The 20,736-nt window shown below is 39.3% G+C and overlaps 1 protein-coding gene across 2 annotated transcripts in view; it reads right to left on the reverse strand.

Moving 5' to 3' along the window:
- Positions 1-1,861: 1,861 nt before the first annotated feature.
- LOC106162292 (adenosine receptor A2b-like) overlaps positions 1,862-20,736 on the reverse strand; it is a 27,016-nt gene continuing 8,141 nt past the window's right edge. Inside the window, exons 2-3 of one of the 2 annotated variants that reach the window (XM_087012713.1) lie at positions 4,432-4,717; positions 1,862-4,145 (exon numbers count right to left, since the gene is read on the reverse strand). In XM_087012713.1, coding sequence (XP_086868839.1) covers positions 2,508-3,704 — 1,197 coding nt within the window. In that variant the 5' untranslated portion in view covers positions 3,705-4,145; positions 4,432-4,717 and the 3' untranslated portion in view covers positions 1,862-2,507. Of the gene's footprint in view, positions 4,718-20,736 lie in introns of both variants that reach the window. The other variant, XM_087012711.1, reaches the window with a different exon arrangement.

The raw sequence follows: 20,736 nt of genomic DNA on the forward strand, positions 1-20,736 counted from the left end.
AATAATTGCCAAACGAAGCTTTATATATTTTACTTTTGATTTTCTGAGTGGTTTTGTTCCGTTTGTTGCTAAAACGACACTTTCGAAATTTTTTCACTCAACAATTGCCAAACAAATATTTATTTCACTTTTGCTTTTCTGAGTGGTTTTTGTTCCGTTGTGGTAAAACGACAGCTTCGAAAATCAGCATGAACGACTTACTTTTACGAGAGGTGTAGAATTTTTGTGATTTTTTGTATGTTCATTGATGATGTTCGCCCCCTAAATGCCAAACCGTATTTTTGTTTTACATCAAATTTGCTGAGTGGTTTATTATGCTAATAAGACAGGCTTCTGTGAACATCAATTTTCGAATAACTTTAACGAAAGTAATCGATTTTGCACCTATTTTGCTTTACTTCTGTTCCAAAGTGCGAAAGGATATTTTTATTTGACTTCAATTTTGCAGTTTGTTGTTAAGGCAGGCTTCTTTGGATAATAGGCACAATCATCTTTACAAACGTTGTTGACTAAAACGTATTCTACGAAAGAAATCATGTTTTATAGTTTTAATTGACTATTTAAATATATGGATAAAAGGTATCGAATTTGAGAAATAAATATGGATAATTTGATATCAGAATAGAATGAATTGAAAGTGTCGAAAGGCCCTTGTTACCAAGAAATTCTCGTTATATCTGGTGCATTTGCACTTTCCTGTCCCCTCGCTTAAAATTGGAAAAGAAAATATCAATTTTATCTCTACCCTTACATGTCTGCTAGTTAACATGAACTCCCGTTCTTGGAAACTCCCCGGAAACTGCTGACATCTGAGGTTTTTAACCATCTTTCATTCTGTCTGAACAACTGTGACACGTTGTCTGAAACGTTCCTGCATGTTGTTCATCATTTTGACCGTCCTTATGACACGTTGTCTCCGCGTTCCTGCATGTTGGAAATCATTATGACACGTTTTCTACAACGTTCTCCGCCTGCGTTCATCATTTGTCGTCCATCGTGAAATTGAAGCTTTCTGATGCGTTGCTGCGCCAGAACAATGAGGGCTGCTTTTTTGATGCGTTGCTGCGCCAGAACAATGAGGGCTGCTCCAACGACTTTTCGGTTAGAGCTACTGACGTGAGCAGATTGAGTCGGTCACTGTTCTATACTGACCCGGTGTAACGAAACTGAGGCTCCGTGTAACAGAAAGTCCGCCCTCCATATATTTATAATGGTTAGAGTTAGATTGACCTAAGTGGGTCAAAATCTAGGGCGAGGCTTACCTGTACAAATGACTGGGAAGCGGACTCTCTGTTATGGGGGACTCTCCGTCACGTTACAATCAGGGGTGGCAATTCTGTCCGTTACCCTATGTGTATCACCCCACCCTTCATACTGGCGGATGCGGGGGTGGGGGGTGGGGGGGTAGGTGTGTGTGTGTGTGTGTGTGTGTGTGTCTGTGTGTGTGTGTGTTTTGGGGGGGATCGGGGAGTTGAAAAGCTACCTTTACCCATCATGCACCTCTCGCCCGCCGGTACCACCCAACTCCTGCCGCCATTTAATGGTTCCACCAAATGATACAAAGTGGTCCACGTTGATTATTTTACATACTGTAGATGATTCCCCGGACTGGCGAGTTGTTTTTTTACCTGATATTTGGTAAAGAACTGCCATTACTGTGTTGGTGAGGACGGTGTGTAGTTCTTCAATGGGATAGAAGACATAATCGACATGTATTCTTAGGGTACATCTACCGCGGGCATCCACACCAGATGTCTTTTACTTTCGACCACATGGGCGTTGTCAGTGCCCGCATCGAGTGAATACATTTCATACAACATATATACGACAATAATAGTGATTTTGACTGAATAATATTCTATCAAATATGTTTAATATTTTTATATATGAATAATAAACATCTAATAACAAAACTCAATAAGACAGTATTTTTTATAAATTCACTTTGTATACAAAATATGACTTTGTATAAAACAATTAAAGCGACTGACATAGCACCATTGTTTTCACCATGCTTTTACGATGGATATCACAAAATGAGCAATATGTATAATAAATTACAGGTGAAACGCAAATACAGAACTAATCGTGCATAATAACAATAGGCATATATGTACTGGATTTTTCTCAAATACGGCAATGATTGAAAAAAACATTTATGTACCTTGTTTTCCTAGTAGCAGTTCCATTTATTGAATTAAAATGTTATTCAATATTTTCTCCGATACGTTTAGAAATGAAAAGTTGATCATTTCACACCCGAAGCCTAAAAGCGAAAGTAGGCCGCCTGTAGCCCGACCTCTTCCAAACAATACACCATCATTGAGCTTGAAATTCCATATAGCCAAGAATTATCATTTGCACTTCTTTTGCGCAAGTGAAAGTCCTTCGCACCAGAATAGGACTATTCCGCCATGTGATCCACGCCCTTTCCTGCTTACTTTGGCTTGAGTTTGCTACAGCCGGGTTAACCAACCCTTCCCGCAGATCACGCTATCATGTTATCCCTATAGAGACTCTATAAGTTCGTGTGGAACACGGAGGTTATTACTGGACGACCTGTCTGTGTTCAGGGCTGACAGTGCCACAGGGGGGTCTGACCGCGTGTTTCCAACTGTCACCAACAGCCACCAGATGTGGCTTAAACACCGGCAGCAGCGTCTCTTAAAGCGCTCGAAGCCAGCGCGGACGTCTCGCACCCTCATGATGTAGATGGCCGGATCACAGACTGAGTTGAGCAGCAAGACGTCATGAAGGTATTCCCCCGCGATGAGTAAGGTAGGCACAGACTCGCTGTCTATTAGCCCCTGCTTGGCTCGTATCAGCATAACGAGCTCAAACATAGTCAGCGGCATCCAGCACACGAAGAAGGTGCCGAAGATGAGCAAGGTGGTTCGTATAGCCTTGCGGTTGTTACGATACGTGTGCTGCAGAGGCCAACAGTGACCTTGAGAATGAAACAGGGTGTCGTCTTCACGTGCAAACGACCTGTGCACCTTCATCTGATGAAATATCCTCCCGTACAGGTACGCCATCACAACGAAACAAACGAACGCTATCGCGAACATTATCTGTTGGGAATGGAAATGGTTAAAAATGGTGTGCTGACAGTAATTATCTGTGGTGTCGTCCTTTACGTGGTAGTCCACCAAGCCAATGAGCAGGTCTGAGTACCCCACCAGGAACGAGAACAGCCAGAATATCCCCAGCATCCACTTGGCGTGCGTGGTGGTGATGGAGGTCCGGTATCTCAGGGGTTTCTTGATGGCCAGAAAGTGGATGATGGCCATCCCAAACAGGTTGAGGAGTGATATAACGTTAGCGGTACAGATGAGGCCGCGGACCACCAGCCAAGAGCACATGGCGTAGACACTGGTCAGTATCGGAGGGTTCACCACGCGGCTCACGATGTGGAGGAGCGTGCTGAGACTGACGAAGATATCAGAGAAGCCAAGACTGACGAAAAACAGGAGTCGCGGGTTAAGGCGCTTCTTCACGTGCGCTATACCTATTAAGCCCGTGGAGTTGAAGATGAAGGAGAGAAAGCACAGAATAAGAGCAATTATTTTGTACGGTTTTTGTGCCAGGAGCTGAAATCTATAGTTGATGTCATAGTAATCAAAATTCATGTAATCCGTTATATTGCCGAATTCTGTGTCGTTCCAAAATCCGACCAGATATATCTCGTCCTCCTCATACGCCATTGAAACGCCAATAGTTGTCTTGTCCGATCGAAGTAAGGTTAAACCGTCCTCTATTCCATCGTGTTGACCTCACTTCATTTTGTTAACTATTGAATACATTGGCTCTTGGCCACTGATGTCAGGCTGTGAGCTACTACTGCTAAATTTGAAATTCGCTCTGAAAGAAAGAACGTTTTACAATCACGCTTTCATTGCTCTAGCTACACAGTTCCATTTTCTAGAGAGACAACGCGGGTCCTCCATAGATATAATCACTTGTTTTTGAGTGTCTGCTTTCTTCTTCCCACAAAATCGAGAAACGAAACACGCAGTCTTAAAATCAGTGGTATGTTTCTATTCTTCTTAATTTTTCTCCAGCGACGAAGGTACACAAGAGTAGTAACCCCATGGAGCGTAGACATGGACTTCGTATTTTAGATATTTTGTCCAGTATGCTAGGAACTGTAATAAATTATTGTTGTTTAATTATGAGGGAGCCGTGGTTAACGCCAGCCTGAAGAGTTCAACTGAGAATTACTTGTTGCAGACTATCAATGATTAATTATGAGGGAGACGTGGTTAACGCCAGCCTGAAGAGTTCAACTGAGAATTACTTGTTGCAGACTATCAAATTTACTGTGGTGCACAAGACTGATTTGATCCTGGTAATTACTGTTAGTTTTTCCTCTGTAGGTGACAGAATATGTGACGCTGTACCATGTCTGTCTTATAAGTTGAGCAAACTCACTGTTTTATTCTTATATTCCGAGCTCGTCATCGCTGTCTGTGAAGAACCGCACTCTACTCCAGGGGCAGTGGCACAGTTGACATTTATGAAATATGAAATAAAACATCCCAGTATATTGTAGTGATGGTCGATATGGTCGTACTTCTGTTTAGAGTAGGCAGGGCACATACAAGAGTAATGTCTGTGTTTTCTATCCCGAGTGGTGCTTACCAATAGACCAATCAGACACTTGCCTGGCTTCTCAGGTTGTCCAGCCGGTAGTTGTCACCCGAGGTCCTTGAGCACACTGAAAATACAGGGACGCAGTCAGAGATATATATACAGAAATGTAACAATAACAGTTCAAAGATAACGTGTTATTAACGTACAGAACACCACATATCAAATCAGTTCCACGAAAAGTACAGTGTAATCATGGGGAAAGTTTATACAACAATGAGATTGGTGTCTTAAGTATGAATAAAATTGGGCTTGCAAGGTGTTCCTTTGACGTGTGGTTGCTTCCATATACTGCAATAACTGCCATTAAATAGACTCTACTAAGAATACCTCCGCCTCCAGAATGTAAGGAACAATGTCCCCGATCTCTGTGGCTGTATCTAATGAGAAAAAAAAAAAAACGCGGTCTCGATATCTACATTCTAAATCATTAATTCAAATTGAAAACATGCATCCCCTCAAACCTGTTGTTTAACAGTGATTTTCTTAGAAGAAATATGACTATAAAACTGAGAAGACTCTGTCAAATGTCACACCAAATTAATGCACAAATAGCATCGTCAGGGGTGTACGTGTGCACCGTGTATAGTCCCTGAGTTGAAGAGATAGCGTGACAAGCACTGACGCTGTACTATCAACATGACACTAATATCATGGCGCATTACACCAAGAATCAATGCGATGGAAACTGCATATACACATCTACTTGCATATCAATCTTTTTTTCTGTCTCGCAAAAGATCTTTTGGTCAATTGACCTCATTCCCTTTCAGAATGAAATGTGGATAATTTTGTAGAGTCAGGAAAACAGAAAAATCAAACTTAATAGGATTGGAAGCTTTCTTTGAAAGAAATATAATCAAGTTTATGGAATAAAAGAAAATTCAACTTGGTTATCGAAGCCATGCAATGCACGTTAAAACTTAAAGTGGAAGTATTTATGTACAAATTCTACATTTATCTCCTCATCACCTAGGTGCACCGTCTCTCATCTTAACATCAGATTTTGTGACACAGGATCCGGTGTCCGCATGGTACTAAAGATTCCCTGTGACACAGGATCCAGTGTCTGGTAGTTATAGCGACCTCTGTGACACAGGATCCGGTGTCTGTTACTAATAAAGCCCCTGTGACACAGGATCCGGTGTCTGTTTCTAATAAAGCCCCTGTGACACAGGATCCGGTGTCTGTTACTAATAAAGCCCCTGTGACACAGGATCCGGTGTCTGTTACTAATAAAGCCCCTGTGACACAGGATCCGGTGTCTGTTTCTAATAAAGCCCCTGTGACACAGGATCCGGTGTCTGTTACTAATAAGCCCATGTGACACAGAATCCGGTGTCTGTTACTAATAAAGCCCATGTGACACAGGATCCGGTGTCTGTTACTAATAAAGCCCATGAGACACAGGATCCGGCCTCTGTTACTAATAAAGCCCCTGTAACACAGGATACGGTGTCTGTTACTAATAAAGCCCCTGTGACACAGGGTCCGGTGTCTGTTACTAATAAAACCCCTGCGACACAGGGTCCGGTGTCTGTTACTAATAAAACCCCTGCGACACAGGATCCGGTGTCGGTTTCTAATAAAGTCTCTGTGACACAGGATCCGTTGTCTGTTACTAATAAAACCTCTGCGACACAGGATCCGGTGTCTGTTTCTAATAAAGCCCCTGTGACACATGATCCGGTGTCTGTTACTAATAAAGCCCCTGTGACACAGGATCCGTTGTATGTTTCTAATAAAGCCCCTGTGAAACAGGATCCGGTGTCTGGTAGCAAAGAGTACCATATGACACAGGATCCAGTGCCCGGAACTGCAGATTCCCCTGTGATGCAGAAACCAGATAAATTTAATTGTACAAAACATGTACAGCCCTTTCTAAATGTCGATCTGGGTATATCTTCCATACACTAATCTTACTGTTAGAGTTGGAATTTCAGTTGATTAAAACCAGGAGATTTTGTACCAAATTCTGTAAGTGCTACATAATTAAGCCTCTTTGTCAAGTGCTAAGAATGCGAGGGACACGCAGGCTGTATCGCGTGCAATAAAAAAAAAACTTATTTACACAAACCGTATCTCCCGTGCTATATCCTCTCAGCGTCATTAAGCAGTTAAGCACCTGTTTCCCGCTAAAACAATCACCTGCTTACTGCGCTCATGAATCAATCGCTGCAGGGAACGCAGCATTATTGAGAGAGATGCACACGTGAAGGGACAGATATCTATGTGGTGTCTGAGTAGTCCCACTGGATTTTATGATGTTCTTGTCAAGATGGCGAGAGCAACGTTATCATGCTGTGGGCGCTGGTTTGTTTGGTTACGAAGTGATAGAGAATAATTAGGTATTATATCATTGAAAAATGACAACGTTAAATCACAGTATTCAGTAATTTTTGCAATCAGAATGTCCAAACTCTGGCATCAATGTTTAAAATAAACGTTAAGGTAATTGTTGAGCTACGGTCTAAGAGAATCACCATTGAAAACATTAACTCCTGTTCCAATTTCGACACAAAACGCAAAACGCTGTAAGAACCCCACAACAGCTCATAAGCCCCAGGGGACATTAAGTAATACAGTAAAACCACATTCTTTGTGACTCGGCAAAGCAAACATTACAGATAAAACCAACAAGAACAGTTTTTGTTTGCTGTGTAGCTGCCAACGTTACCCACTTAATTACTAAAGCAATTTGGTCCTAAAATATAGCAACACAGATATAGGTCCTACACATAAAGTGCGGTCTAAATGAAGGTTTCTAAGATTATTTTTAGATCATGTTTTGTAGATAATTTCGGTAACGTGATAATTCAACTCCTCCATGTATTAGTGTTGTCATTTAACTCGGCTTGAACAATGGCAATATTCCCGGTTTAATCTGGTTGTACCCTACAATAAACAATGCCCATGTTCTCTCTACTGTGGTATGTTCCATGAAGGCTTTTAATGCAGCTGTGAACGCTGTGAAGTGTAACTACGATGTAAACAATGGACCACAAACAGGGGGGGGGGTTATGGCGGATCCAAAGAACTGTCCATTTGACCGGAAAATCTCTTCTCCTACTCAAGCCTTGAACTCGGCTGCGTGCCCTTCCTCAAGTTGGTCAGCTTAAAGTGTAAAGACATACACTTAAGAAAAAAAAACTAACTGAATGTGCGGTTACACAGGTTGATCTTGGGTTTATACAAACGACTAGTAACAGTATATTTCGATTTTTCAACTAATGATTAAAGTAGTAACAAAGCATATAGCATTCCCCATGCGGTCTTGAACCGTTTTTACAATTAAAGCTTATAGCGTTCAAATGCTCGGACTTTACAAAACAGAGACCACGCAGTATCACAGAATATTTAAAATCTGAAAGAGAATGGTCATGTTATAACCAGTTGCCATGGTAACCACCACTATAGGCTTTATACCTGAGAAATAGTGATTATAACATAATTCAAAACGTCTTGCGATCAAGCTATTATCAAGATTATTAATATCGTGACCGTGTATCTCGTTTAGAAATGTTTTGGACAGCAACGCGTGGCCATGGAAAAACGAGCAGCTTATTAAATATGATAAACGCTGGCTGAGAACGTGCAGTAACATCACCACTTTATGCCCTCCCTCCCTCCCTCCCTCTTCTCTTCTCTCTCTCTCTCTCTCAATATCTAATTTTAATGTTTCTGTAATCACAAGGAATTCCATCCCAACGTTTCGAACATATCAATCTTAAACAGGTCTTGCAGATCAATTTCCTGACCTATTTGTACAGACGCCGGCTTGAGCTGTTAGTAGCGGTGGCAGATACCTGTGCTTGTCACGCCACGGAGACAGAGAGGGACAGAGAGGGACACAGTGACCAAGACAGGGACGTATGAGCGTTTGTTCCACGCCTTCTTACCATTGAAAGGAACCAGATTGCAGTAGAATTGCTGTCGCGTTTAGGTGATACCTGCACACTGCGTGGAAATTATGATTTTAAGGGATAATAACTCTTCGTATGAAATCTATATTTCACAATAAAAACATTGTAAACAACCCAAGGAAATATAAAATATTATATTTCACCACCGAAAATGGCATTTCAAGCAAATGTTCTGAAATCTATACTCGTCCCCGACCATGTGACCTACATAGATGTCTATAGTCTGTTATAATCTCTTAAGAAATTATTACAAAAAAGTTAACTTTCTACAAAAAAAAAAAAAAAATAAAATAAAATAAAATAAAAAAGGACTAAATTTGAATGTACAAATGGATTCATTAACCATTGGTAAGAATGGGAAAATTGTTGTTCACCCCAGGAAAATTCATTTTTTGGCCAAAATGAACAGTTGTTGTCCTATTATCCCTTTAAGATTAAGTCCAGAACTGTCACGTGCTCCAAGGTCTAGAGGCCAGACTCATCTCGTCTTTACCACGATCATCACGTTAATTAGATTATGTAGTGATTTCAATAACATACAACAATTTCCGCTCAATTTATATCATCAATCTTACGATTATTATCCGCGATATTTTATATGAGAATATCATTTCAGTTGGGGAATGAATAACTACAGACTATAGCACGGTTTACCTGTACTTTCTCCGGAAGTTTCTTCTTTTCTTTCTTTACGTGCTACTTGGCAGTGTACTTGGTGTCCAGTGAAAGCTGCAGTTCATTCGTACCTTTATTTCAACAAGCGTGTTACAAAACATCATCGTGTAATTGTCTGCTTTAACAGAATACCAACTTTGCAGTCTTCGCGAATCTTGAAAGGTTTACAAGACAGATTATAGGCCATTATTCAATGCTGCAAGATATAAGCTTTAGTTCTTATATGGCGGTTCATGGCAAATGATTTCTGTATTTGCTTCAGAGCCACTATAAGTAGACAGATTTTATAGACCATTATTAAATGGGCTGCAAGATACAAACTTTAGTTCTTATATGGCGGTTTGTGCTCGAAATGATTTCTGTATTTACTCCAGAATCACTATAAGTAGTCAGATTATATAGACGATTATTCAACGGGCTGCAAGATACAAACTTTAGTTCTTATATGTAGTCCATGAGCCAAATTGAAAAAAGGCCTTATTTAAGGATTTGGCTGCACCCCCCGTCAGGCAAAGGTTTTATGATTGATTCTTGTAGTTTAGAACCTGAATTTTTCATTTCTGCTTGTTTCCGGCTTGAAAAAGTGTCCGTTTGTACCGGAAACAGGCCAAATCCAAGATGGCCGCCAGTAAATTCATGTGTCAACTGTAAATACAAAAATTGATTTAAAAGTTACTTAACAACTTAATATCAAAATTTGCACTGATCACAAGTACTTTGGCCTTCTTTGATTTTTCAGGCACTTTACATTTTTCAAGATGGCGACTGAATCCAAGATGGCGGCCATTTTCCTTACTTTTTGTGAAAAAATACAAATACCTAAATTTGAATTTTTTTTTATTAACCAAAAATTAGGAATATGTTACATGTTTTGATGTATTTGAATAAGTTGAAGTCTATATTTTTAATTTTTACCAGATAATTTATCACAAAATTGTACATTTGAACACAGATGGCTCTAATCCAAGATGGCCCCCACATAAAATGGGCTATTTGTTTTGATATGTCAACAAGAGTTTCTCAGTATAAAACATCTCAGACTACTTAATGGAGGATTTATTGCACAGGTCATGGTATGATATGTATGACTGAATAATTTAAATTGTTTTGAGATTTTGTTCAGGGTATAAAAATCCAAAATGGCCGCCAATTTCTGGATTCAAAACATACATTATTTTGATTTGCATGTTAAAAAACATTAAATTGAATAATTAGCAAATTAAAAATATTTATTTTTAGATAAATTTATCTGTATTGCAATCTCATTTTGCTTCTTGGACACTTTATTCTGTAAAAAAAGTGGTTAATTTTTCTTCATTTATCATGATTCCAAGTTTGCCATTGATAAAAATGAACTGCACGCTACCCGTATGGACAATACCATATGTTATGAGCCTTACGTAAAAGGCTATTTCTGAGCTTTATTGTTGAAGTATGGAATGGAATAAATAACTGAATGATTCAAAATGCTTTTAGGCTTGTAGTTTAGGGTTGAAAAGTCCAAAATGGCCGTCAATTTCTGGATTCAAAACAAACGACATTTTGATTTGCATGTTGAAAAGCATCAAATTGAATGATGGGCAAATGATTAAAGACTATATTTTGATAAACTGCAGTGTCCTTTTACCGTTTAGAATCTTATTTTTCCAAAAAGTAATTATCTAAGCTCCAATCATCAAAAAAATCCAAGATGGCCACCAACAAAAATGAATTTTAGGTAAACATGGATGAAAACACACTGTTGAGTCGTAATTTTATACATGCATATATATATATATATATATATATATATATATATATATATATATATATATGCTTGTGCTTAATAAGGTTGAGTGCATCTCAAATGCTTTGCCGTTTTCTTGAACAGAAATTGATGCATAACACACAAGGGACAGCAATTTTTTTCAGCAGCAACTATATAGGTTAGTAAAATGACAATTTTCAATATTGCAGACAAAATGCATGCCCAAAATGCCCTAACAAGAGTGACGTACATCATTTACAACTTAAGGATCAATAGTTTGTTATATGGGGGGGGGGGGGGGGGCTGTAAAATTTAATTTTCATATGATAGCACTTCTATTGTTACATTTCAAATGGACTTGGGTTACTGGTACATTTCTTGTTGAAATTTCCCTGTCAAGCTTGACGAAAGAGCCAGGATCTCAGTCAAAAAAGGGACTTACTAGTAGTAGTGATAAGATTTCTCACATTCTGCTAGGTGTTGATCGTAAAGAAGAATCAGAATTATCCTAATCTCAAGCAACCAAAAGGTAAAATCTTTAATTTATCTGAAAAAAAGGGATGGATAACATGCAGCTGTAGCATTATTCTATATGTATAAATCCGGGAAGCAATCACAATCATAAACTAAGGGTGCTTTCCCAGAGATTTAGATCGATCTAGAGATTAAGATTTAGATCGACCTAACTCCCTGGGGGTTCACGCTAAATTGCAGCCAGCCTAGCGGGCACCATAGTTAATTACCCCCTTACAGCTTTTAGTAGGCGGGACAGACGCTTAAGCCGGCCAAGCTGACAGTAATCTAGTGAGACTCCCCACAGGGATAGATCGATCTAAAAATCTATGGAAATGGGGTGTAAGACCAGCAAAGAAGTTGCAAGAAAATGTCTGGATCTCCAAGAACATCTTTTGTCTCTTTAGAGAACAGTGCTGGATAATAATACATTCAGGGAACTCATGAAGTGGTGCTGCAAAGTGAAGTACATTGATGGTGAATGATGTGTGGCACATGTAAGTGACGATGAAGGAGTTCAAGCACAACATGACAGATGATGTTTATGATACAATGTATATATAGGTGCAGGTAATTCTTGCACTTCACGGATAGGTACTGCTCAATCTGCTCAATATGTTCCATGAATTCTTTTAAAATCCAACATTATTCTGTTGAGAGAAAAAATATTTGGAGATCCAAACATTGGAGAAACACTTAATAAACTAATTAACAAATAGATCACCACCAAAATCTACTTACTTTTAGCCTAAAAAATGACCTATCCTGAACACTTCATTTAAGTCTATCCTGAAATTTTTGAGTTAGGCTGATAACAATCTGAGAAACCATAACAAATGGACAAGCGAAGGTGAAAATGTGACCTTCTCGGAAGAGGTAATAAAGCATGCATACTAAGCTCCCGCATACATGTGTGTATATGGATCAGAGACCTGAACACAGGGCAAGAGGCTCACTCTCTTAAAACAAAGGTGTTTGCACACAACCTTTGGCATCATCAGGCAAGCCAGAGTAACTATTACAGAAGTTTTAAACAGGCATTTCTGTGCTAAAGAAGACTAAGTTGACTTGGACATGTGAACTAGATGAATGTTGCATAGCAAAATCCCAAAACAGCTGTCACCTGTACTATTTGACCAATTGGTTTTGGGTAGCAATCTCAGAGGAAGACCATGGTTGAGACTTAAGGACTGAAACTTGCAAAAGCAGCCTGTTTAATTCCACACAGTGACACTGGCAAAGGAGTAAACATTATCTAGAGCAAAGTAGAATAAATCTAATTGTCTCTCAAAGAAAGACTAAAAGAGGTCAACAACTCGCTACAACAAAATGAACAGACTTTGAAGCAAAATCACCATGAAATACTGACATAAACCCTGTAACACCTCCCTTGCTTGTAGATTCTAACACAGAACTTGCTTATAAAACATGGAAAAGATGAGCCATGAAAGAATCCGACGTTAGAAGACTATGGATACCAAATTGAGACATTCATTGCTGCATAAGACTCTTAACTTGAGTGGTGACCATATTGAATATTGTAGACATTAAACTGGTTTAAAATATAAAAAAAATTAAACTTCTTAATAAAGTCTTAACATTTTAGAATTATGTATTCAAGAAATATTTGACGTAATGATTGTCCCAGCCCCATTATTTGAAAATCATTTGCAGTGACACCCCATCTTGACTTTATTGATGTTTTTGGCCATTACTTACTAGCAAAAGGAGACTGGAATTCAATCAAATTAATTAAATGTATAACTTTTTAGAATTAACATTTGATTTCGATTATTTTTACTTTTTTATTTACATGAATGGCTTATGGTAAGAATTCACAGTTAATAGTAGTATGGTTGCCATCTTGGATATCCTGTCATATTTGAAACATTTGAAATATTTTAAATAGAGAAAGCTTCGAAATCATACCAAAATAGGAAAAAGGAGTCTGCAATATATACAGTTTTATCAAAAACATGTACATTACGCCTTCTGTATTCATTTTCACTGCAGTTTGATTTTTTCTCATTACGTACAGAGAATTTATGGGCAAAAAATCAGAAGGGATCATTTGTTCAATTCTGTAGCCTTCCAGAAATTTGAACTGAATTAAACAATACTGTAGATGAATTATTGCATGAAAAAGACATTCAATTTGAACTCTAGAAAGACATAAAGCTTTCGTTCATAATCAACTCACTATAACCAACTCTTTTTCATTGGTAGCCGTCATTGATTTATGGCAATCAAGTAAAACATGATGAATTTAAGGAAATATGAATGGTCAAAGTAGCAAGAAAGGCCTGGACGTTAAAGATACATTAAAGATATACGTCACAGTGGTTTTAAAATAATGTTTCTTTAATTTCTCTATATATATATATTATTAGTAATGAATCAGATAAGTAAGCATATTAAATATTATTTAATGTACGTAATAGCAGCCATCTTGAATATTAATTGCAATGTAAAAATCTGAGAAAGTTTCTTTGAAATAATTCGAAGAAAAAGTTATTTAGGATAAAAAGTAATTTAAAAATGAGTTCAAAAAAGTACAGAAATACTGGGTACGCAATTTAGTAAGGCTCTCAACGTGGTATTGTCCACACAGGTAGTTGCAGTTCATTTTCAACAATGGCCAACTTGGAATCATGATAAATGAAGCAAAAATAATCACTTTTTGACAGAATGAAGTGTCCAAGAAGCAAAATGAGATTGCAATACAGATAAATTTATCAAAAAATAAATATCTTTAATTTGCTAATTATCCAATTTGATGTTTTTCAACATGCAAATCAAAATAATGTATGTTTTGGATCCAGAAATTGACGGCCATTTTGGACTTTTCAACCCTAAACTACAAGCCTAAAAGCATTTTGAATCATTCAGTTATATATTCCATTCCATAACTTGAACAATAAGGCTCAGAAATAGCCTTTTACGTAAGGCTCATAACATATGGTATTGTCCATACGGGTAGCGTGCAGTTCATTTTTATCAATGGCAAACTTGGAATCATGATAAATGAAGAAAAATTAACCACTTTTTGGCTGAATAAAGTGTCTAAGAAGCAAAATGAAATTTCAATACAGATAAATTTATCAAAAAATAAATGTTTTTAATTTACTTATTATTCAATTAATGTTTTTTAACATGCAAATCAAAATAATGTATGTTTTGAATCCAGAAATTGGCGGCCATTTTGGATTTTTATACCCTGAACAAAATCTCAAAACAATTTAAATTATTCAGTCATACATTTCATACCATGACCTGTGCAATAAATCCTCCATTAAGTAGTCTGAGATGTTTTATACTGAGAAAGGCTTGTTGACATATCAAAACAAAAAGCCCATTTTATGTGGTGGCCATCTTGGATTAGAGCCATCTGTGTTGAAATGTACAATTTTGTGATAAATTAACTGGTAAAAATTAAAAATATAGACTTCAACTTATTCATATACATCAAAACATGTAAAATATTCCTAATTTTTGGTTAATAAAAAAAAATTCAAATTAAGGTATTTGTATTTTTTCACAAAAAGTAAGGAAAATGGCCGCCATCTTGGATTCAGTCGCCATCTTGAAAAATGTAAAGTGCCTGAAAAATCAAAGAAGGCCAAAGTACTTGTGATCAGTGCAAATTTTGATAATATTAAGTTGTTAAGTAACTTTTAAATCAATTTTTGTATTTACAGTTGACACATGAATTTACTGGCGGCCATCTTGGATTTGGCCTGTTTCCGGTACAAACGGACACTTTTTCAAGCCGGAAACAAGCAGAAATGAAAAATTCAGGTTCTAAACTACAAGAATCAATCATAAAACCTTTGCCTGACGGGGGGTGCAGCCAAATTGGATTTTTTGGCCTTTGGCTCATGGACTAATGGCGGTTTTCTATCCGAAGAGAGAGAGAGAGAGAGAGAGAGAGAGAGAGAGAGAGAGAGAGAGGGAGGGAGGGGGGAGAGGGAGGGAGGGAGGGAGGGAGGGAGGGAGGGAGGGAGAGAGGTAGAGAGAGAGAGAGGGGGAGGGAGGGAGGGAGAGAGGGAGGGAGGGAGGGAGGGAGAGAGGGAGGGAGAGAGAGAGAGAGAGAGGGAGAGAGAGAGAGAGAGGGAGGGAGGGAGGGAGAGAGAGAGAGAGAGAGGGAGGAAGGGAGGGAGAGAGGGAGGGAGGGAGGGAGGGAGAGAGGGAGGGAGAGAGAGAGAGAGAGGGAGGGAGAGAGAGAGAGAGAGGGAGGGAGAGAGAGAGAGAGGGAGGGAGGGAGAGAGGGAGGGAGGGAGGGAGAGAGGGAGAGAGAGAGAGGGAGAGAGAGAGAGAGAGGGAGGGAGGGAGGGAGAGAGAGAGAGAGAGAGGGAGGGAGGGAGGGAGAGAGAGAGAGGGAGGGAGGGAGGGAGGGAGAGAGGGAGGGAGGGAGGGAGGGAGGGAGAGAGAGAGGGAGGGAGAGAGGGAGGGAGGGAGGGAGGGAGAGAGAGAGAGAAGGGGGCTTTTCCTCTGATGAACTTGACAACCTTGTACTTCTGCGCTATTTGTTACTTTATAGTTGATGATGGGCATTATTGTGTTTTTTTTTACCTAACATTTCGTTTAGAATACTGGATCCAACATTAGGTTGCTAAATTGACAGATATCTGTGATATGTAAACAGTATAGACATTATATATATAACAAAATGGGTCACTGAAGAAAGAACGGTAAGTTTGGGCTTTTTCTGATCCGCTTTCATAACGTGTAGATAAACACGAAGAGAACATTCCCAGACACTATCGTACTAACTTTGGACCGAACTATTTCCAAGGGGATTCTCGCTTAATTGCAATAAACTTGGGCGGTTTAAATGTCTGTCACGCCTACTGAAGCCGACAGGGGGTTTAGCAGTTTTAGTAGGCGTCCCAGACATCTAAGCCACTTGAGCTGAAAACAATTTAGCGAGAGATCCCGTGGAGATGGACCCATCCTGTTAGATCGATCTAGGTATGGGAACACAGTCTAAGATAATTTTGTCGTATTATAATACATCAGGCTGAATTCGCAGACTGGTGACGCAACAGTAGCGTTTTTAGGGCGAAAACTGAACTATTGCTTTCAAACAGATTTTCCTGCACAGAACGCCGTCTTAACGACTATTTTACCATAGGAATAAGTGGTGTAGGACATTTCTTAAGGGCTTACTTCAGATTTAATCAATCAAATGACGAAGTAATGCCTTTATTAAATGGAACATCGTAATTGCAGGGGGAAGGGGTCTTATCTTCTAAACAAATTAATTGAAGACCAAACAATGGCAATGGATTGCAGGCGAATCCTGACAATTTTCATGGAAATATGTGACTTAGTTACGTCAGAAACCGTTCACTATCTCACACCAATTTGCAAAGCAGCAGATCAAAATTTAGTCATCCATGTGTAGAGAGCGCGAGGTGGTGAATAAATCAACAGAAACAGAGTGTGTGCTCTAAAAGTGTCTTTGTATTTCAATACTATTAAGCTAAGTATTTCACATGAAAGTGAATGTAACGTCTATGACGTACTCGCATTAATACCCATCAAATGACAGCTGGCGCTCCGTGAAACTTGGCACTCAGCACACGCGTTTGCAGCGTTTGATATGCAGTCCATTTAATGACATAAAAAAGAAAATTGAATACCACACTGGACAGTCACCTACAGCTGGCATGACCCCTGACGCTTCCTCGAACTCCCATAGACTTCAGCAGAAAACTGAATTAATTTGCACTCTAATTAAGTTTGTACCATCTCTTTGCGGCTCGAACTATCTGTAGCTAATGGACCCGCCGTGAATAGGAAGGATATTCTGGAGCAATGCTCACAAAATCTGCCATGTAAAGCCTGGTATTATTGTTTGCACTGTACTGAATTCTGAGAGAATTCTCAGTTGACCTTTTCAAGCTTCACGGCACCGTAAAAGGGCGGTATGAATATTGCTGTTTATAGCTAAACTAAATGATAACAGGGATCATATGCATATGAGAACCTTTGTTTACGCTGAACCCAGAACTGAACCAGAGATCAATGCTATAATAACAGTGCAAAAAGGCTGATACCCTTTCAATACATAATGATTTTCTGCCATGACCACCTGGGTAACTTTTTAATGCCATTCCTTTCTGTTTCGCATTTGTTCAAAAAAGTGATCGTTAGAGTAATGTGCTTTTACACAAAAAACTCAATTCTTGTTTGATCTAATCGTATATATATATGTGTGTAGACCGCCGTGTTAATGGGCAAATGCTATCATGGGATGGTTTATTTCAAAAGAAGGAGACGAACATCAACTTATTTGTCATTAAAAAGATGTTTGCACCCTGAACCGGAAGTAAACTAAGATTTACCCAGCTCTATGACTGAAATAGATGTCTTGACAGATGAACAGAAACTCATTTAAAAAAAAAATTATTATTCGTTTAATGCTTCTTTGCAACGCCTGGAAATATAGCGGAACATTTTGATAGAAAAAAATAAGCTCATAAAATTATCGTAGATGATCCATGGATAAACACTGTCTTATCGTCTGGCATCGACCTTTCCTGCTTAACTAATCATTATATAAGTTCAAACATACAGGTCTATTCTGTAACCTTAGGCATATGTAAAAAATCGTGTCCAAACTCCTGTGTAAATATACCATGAATAGCAATGAGTGCACTGGGGGGAATACAGATTAGTTTACTGCTTACTTGATTTGATAATGAATATCTACTAAATCAAGTCCTATTATTGTAGCTGTAAGGTGGAATGGCGGTAATGGTACTTATGAACAGGACGTACTGGAATAGAACTGTGATTTGCCCATCGTTCGTCACGTTGAGTGATGGACTTTTAATATACGAGAACAGTGTCACTAGAGCCCAGTAAGACACGGACGTTGTCTCTTTACAGGGGTGGATCCAGGATTATTTGAAGGGGGGTCAGCGGATGCGAAGCCTCACCCCCCCCCCCCCTTGGCGTGGGGCTCGGGGCGCGCTGAAAGGCCCCGAAAAAATTCGTATTTTAGAGGGCCAACAGTGCCATTTGGTACGGTGTAGAACTATGATTCAGCTAGTTACAGTTCTAATTTCACGACTTCACCATGTCGTTCAGCAGGGGAGAGTCTGACTCTATTTCTGTCTCCGCCATATGTAGATATTACAGAGATTGTATAGAGATAAATAATTATCAGGCCTACGGGGAAAGCTATTGGTTCCCTTAAGTCAATTTCCAAATGTTTTCGTTTTCCAGTAGAATACAATTACCTAATAGAATAGCAAAGAAGTGTACATAGGGATTAGTGATGCAGGCTTTGTAGAAGTGCCCTACATTAGAAATATTGTGTCAGTCTTCTTTAAGGAACATTGTAAGATGTCACATAACAGCCTTTGTTCAGTGCTGGATACAAGACGCCCCACCGTCATTTCACTTAACGTCCTCTCATTGTTTGACAAATGTCAGAGGAAATTGCCGCTCACAATATATCTTCCCTTATTACAAAATGTGATTTGTGACGAGAGAGCAACGCAAATAAATCACTTCTGCAAAGAAAAAGAAATATGATGTAAATGTCAGTAATTTAGGAGGCAGTTTGAAAAGGAACCACATCAAGTTGAAATCAGTTTACCTGAACTAAGGTCTTTTGTAAAATGTTGTTAATATCTCTAGAAGATAGGTGTGCCTTCCATGCCCCTGGGTAGGTTGCTATGGATACCATTCAAGGTTCATGAGGAATGTAAACTTGTGTTAAAATATCCTCTCCGTGTCTGTATGTAGATGTAGCGTGTATGTAGCGGTCTGTTGACGTGGTATCAAATGACTTGTATTGTGGTTCAGGGTTTTGTTCAGTACTGGCAATAACAACACGATGTGACACGGTGTGACAAGATGGCAATAAAGTAGAAACGTGTATCTCATTGTACCAAGACATACAATATCACATGGTAATCCCAAATTGCTTGCTCGTTAGCAAGGTAGTTCAGAAATATTACTGTATAAATGAAGGGTTATCAAAGTTAAAATAAAAAATAAACGGGGGATGCAGTATGTATTGTTTATGTATTATTTTTAAATGGAAATTCATCAATTCCAGATATACGTATGTCACTGGTTGGTCATGTACTGCAATGCTTCGTCTTGTTGTTCTTGAAACTTTGCTTCGTAATGTCTTCGTTTTCTCAAACTTAAATGAACTTGATTTTTCATTTGTACAGGAATATCTCAACGTCAAGTAGAGACAAACGCTTACACTTTCCATTAACAGCTTATAACGTCGATCGTTTACACACAAGTCGATGAGTCTGTGATTTTGTGACGAAAAAACGTTGCAAATATTCACATAAATAATTTGACACGCATACTCCATTCAAGTTGTTGAGATCAAAGCTCTCCGTTTGTCGCAGTTGATCTATGGGAAAAGAATAATGTGTTTTATTCTAACTCCGAATTCTATACCATGACTAGGTAGCTCCATCTATATAAAATTTAAAGGTTCCCCATTACCCTTGTCGTTAACCTGGCAAAGAAATACGAAAACTTATGTGAGGGACCTATAGAAAGGCGACCTGTCTCTCTGTGGGACAGTCACCAGATGATGTCCACTTCCCCATGACACAGGACTACAGACACTACTCCAGCTGTCCGTCTCTCTGTGGGACAGTCACCAGATGATGTTCACTTCCCCATGACACAGGACTACAGACACTACTCCAGTTGTCCGTCTCTCTGTGGGACAGTCACCAGATGATGTCCACTTCCCCATGACACAGGACTACAGACACTACTCCAGTTGTCCGTCTCTCTGTGGGACAGTCACCAGATGATGTCCACTTCCCCATGACACAGGACTACAGACACTACTCCAGCTGTCCGTCTCTCTGTGGGACAGTCACCAGATGATGTTCACTTCCCCATGACACAGGACTACAGACACTACTCCAGTTGTCCGTCTCTCTGTGGGACAGTCACCAGATGATGTCCACTTCCCCATGACACAGGACCACAGACACTACTCCAGCTGTCCGTCTCTCTGTGGGACAGTCACCAGATGATGTCCACTTCCCCATGACACAGGACTACAGACACTACTCCAGCTGTCCGTCTCTCTGTGGGACAGTCACCAGATGATGTCCACTTCCCCATGACACAGGACCACAGACACTACTCCAGCTGTCCGTCTCTCTGTGGGACAGTCACCAGATGATGTCCACTTCCCCATGACACAGGACTACAGACACTACTCCA

The sequence above is a fragment of the Lingula anatina genome, chromosome 5, assembly GCF_051362555.1.
Source record: "Lingula anatina isolate TDL-2025a chromosome 5, LinAna3.0, whole genome shotgun sequence".
NCBI classification, from domain to species: domain Eukaryota; kingdom Metazoa; phylum Brachiopoda; class Lingulata; order Lingulida; family Lingulidae; genus Lingula; species Lingula anatina.